Source organism: Colobus angolensis, unplaced genomic scaffold, assembly GCF_000951035.1.
Source record: "Colobus angolensis palliatus isolate OR3802 unplaced genomic scaffold, Cang.pa_1.0 Scaffold43, whole genome shotgun sequence".
Classification (NCBI taxonomy): domain Eukaryota; kingdom Metazoa; phylum Chordata; class Mammalia; order Primates; family Cercopithecidae; genus Colobus; species Colobus angolensis.
In genome coordinates, this window is record NW_012117710.1 from 5,490,393 (window position 1) to 5,492,380 (window position 1,988).

Consider the following 1,988-nt stretch of genomic DNA (forward strand, 5'->3'; position numbering starts at 1 on the left):
AAAAAAAAAAAAAAAATGAGGTAGCAGGAAACTCAAAGGGAAGGTTGATAATCCCAGCCAGGGTCTGCTGAGCCCCTGCCTTATTTCAGGCAGTCATGGGAGCAGCGTCCTTTCTCCTCTCCCCTCTCCTGGCCGAGGAGAATGGGGCCCACTGCAGGGAGGCCAGAACGAGAGAAAGCACGCAGACCCCCAGTTTACAGCAGGATTGTATTCATGTTTAGCTTCACGAAACTCTATTCCAGAGAAATATGAGAGACCCAAGGATGATCAAAAGGAAGAGTTCAACACGTGGATCAATAATATGTACGTCTTCTTTGTGAACACGCTCTTTCACGCGTATCAACGTGAAGCAGCTGTCAAGGAGAAAATCAGGGAAGACAGGTTACGCAGCACAGCCCAGGCCCAGCGGCGGAGGATGGAAGATGATGAACTGGAAGCAAGGTAACTGATGAGGTCCCTCCGCTCTTTCCCAAGCTGCTCTCTCTATCCTGTGTTCTGTAGCTGCCAGAATGCATCAGGACCAAGTGCTTTCCGGACAAGCTTATCATTTCCTAAGGGCGTCTGTGACATAAAAAGGAATGAGTATTTGGTCTCTGTTCCTGGCAGAGCACCTGAAGCCTTTCTAATTTCCTGAGTAATGGGGTAATGGGAGCATCTTTGGTTCTAGTATTTGGTCTTAGTTTCTAGTTTTTTATTTTTTTTTAGATGGGGTCTCACTGTCGCCCAGGCTGGAGTGGAGTGGTATGATCTCAGCTCACTGCAGCCTCTGCCTCCTGGGTTCAAGCGATTCTCTTGCCTCAGCCTCCCGAGTAGCTGGGATTACAAGCATGCACCACCACGCCTGGTTAATTTTTGTATTTTTAGTAGAGACGGGGTTTCACCAGGTTGTCCAGGCTGGTCTCGAACTCCTGACCTCAAGTGATCCGCCCGCCTTGGCCTCCTGAAGTGCTGGGATCACAGGGGTGAGTCACTGCACGCAGCCATTTTCTAGTTCTTGCCCCAAGAGCTTCAAAACCTGTGGACTCTCTGGGGTAGTGACTGTCTTTTGTATGATGAGATGACTGGGGGCCAGGGGACGGGCCCTCGATAGCTTCTTGCTGGAGCTGGTTGCCAGGGAACCAACCAGGAGATTAGAGGATTGGGACTTTCAGCTCCAGCCCAACCTCCCAGGAAGGGAGAGGGGCTGGAGCTTGAGTTCAATAACTGATAGCCAGTGACTTGATCGGGTCTACATATTGGACCCCCCATAAAATCCCCGAACGGGCTGGGCATCATGGCGCATGCCTGTAGCCCCAGCACTTTGGGGGACCAAGGCAGGGGGATCACTTGAGTTTGAGACCAGCCTGAGTAATACAGCAAGACCTCATCTCTACAAAAAATACAGAAATTAGCCAGATGTGGTGGCAGGTGCCTATAGTCCCAGCTACTTTGGATGCTGAGGCAGGAGGATTGCTTGAGCCTGGGAGTTGAGGCTGCAGTGATCTGTGTGCCACTGCACTCCAGCCTGGGCAACACAGCAAGACCCTATCTCAAAATTATATATATTATATATATATATGTGTGTATATATACACACACACGCACACATATGTAACTTTGGGAGGCCGAGGCAGGTGGATCACCTGAGGTCAGGAGTTTGAGACCAGCCTGGCCAACCTGGTGAAACCCATATCTCTACTAAAAATACAGAATATTAGCTGGCCGTGGTGGTGGAAACCTGTAATCCCACTACTCAGGAGGCTGAGGCAGGAGAATCACTTCAACTCGGGAGGCAGAGGTTGCAGTGAGCTGAGATTGCACCATTGCACTCCAGCCTGGGCAACAAGAGTGAAACTGTCTCAAAAAATTTTTTTCTTTTCATAGATACATGAAAAGTTTACTTTGGACTGTGTTGACATGGCATCAGTTATTTCAGGCCAAGTGTAGCAGCTTAGTTTTGTTTAACAGGCTGCTGAAATGCAGGTCTGAAGGGCTGTATACTATAAATA

At 49.1% G+C, this 1,988-nt stretch overlaps 1 protein-coding gene across 1 annotated transcript in view; it reads left to right on the forward strand.

Moving 5' to 3' along the window:
* Nucleotides 1-445, forward strand: part of LOC105522485 (radial spoke head 10 homolog B-like) — a 27,177-nt gene extending 26,732 nt beyond the window's left edge. The window contains 1 exon segment of the mRNA XM_011957009.1: nucleotides 243-445. Within this exon segment, the coding sequence (XP_011812399.1) occupies nucleotides 243-445 (203 nt within the window).
* The last annotated feature ends 1,543 nt before the right edge of the window (nucleotides 446-1,988 follow it).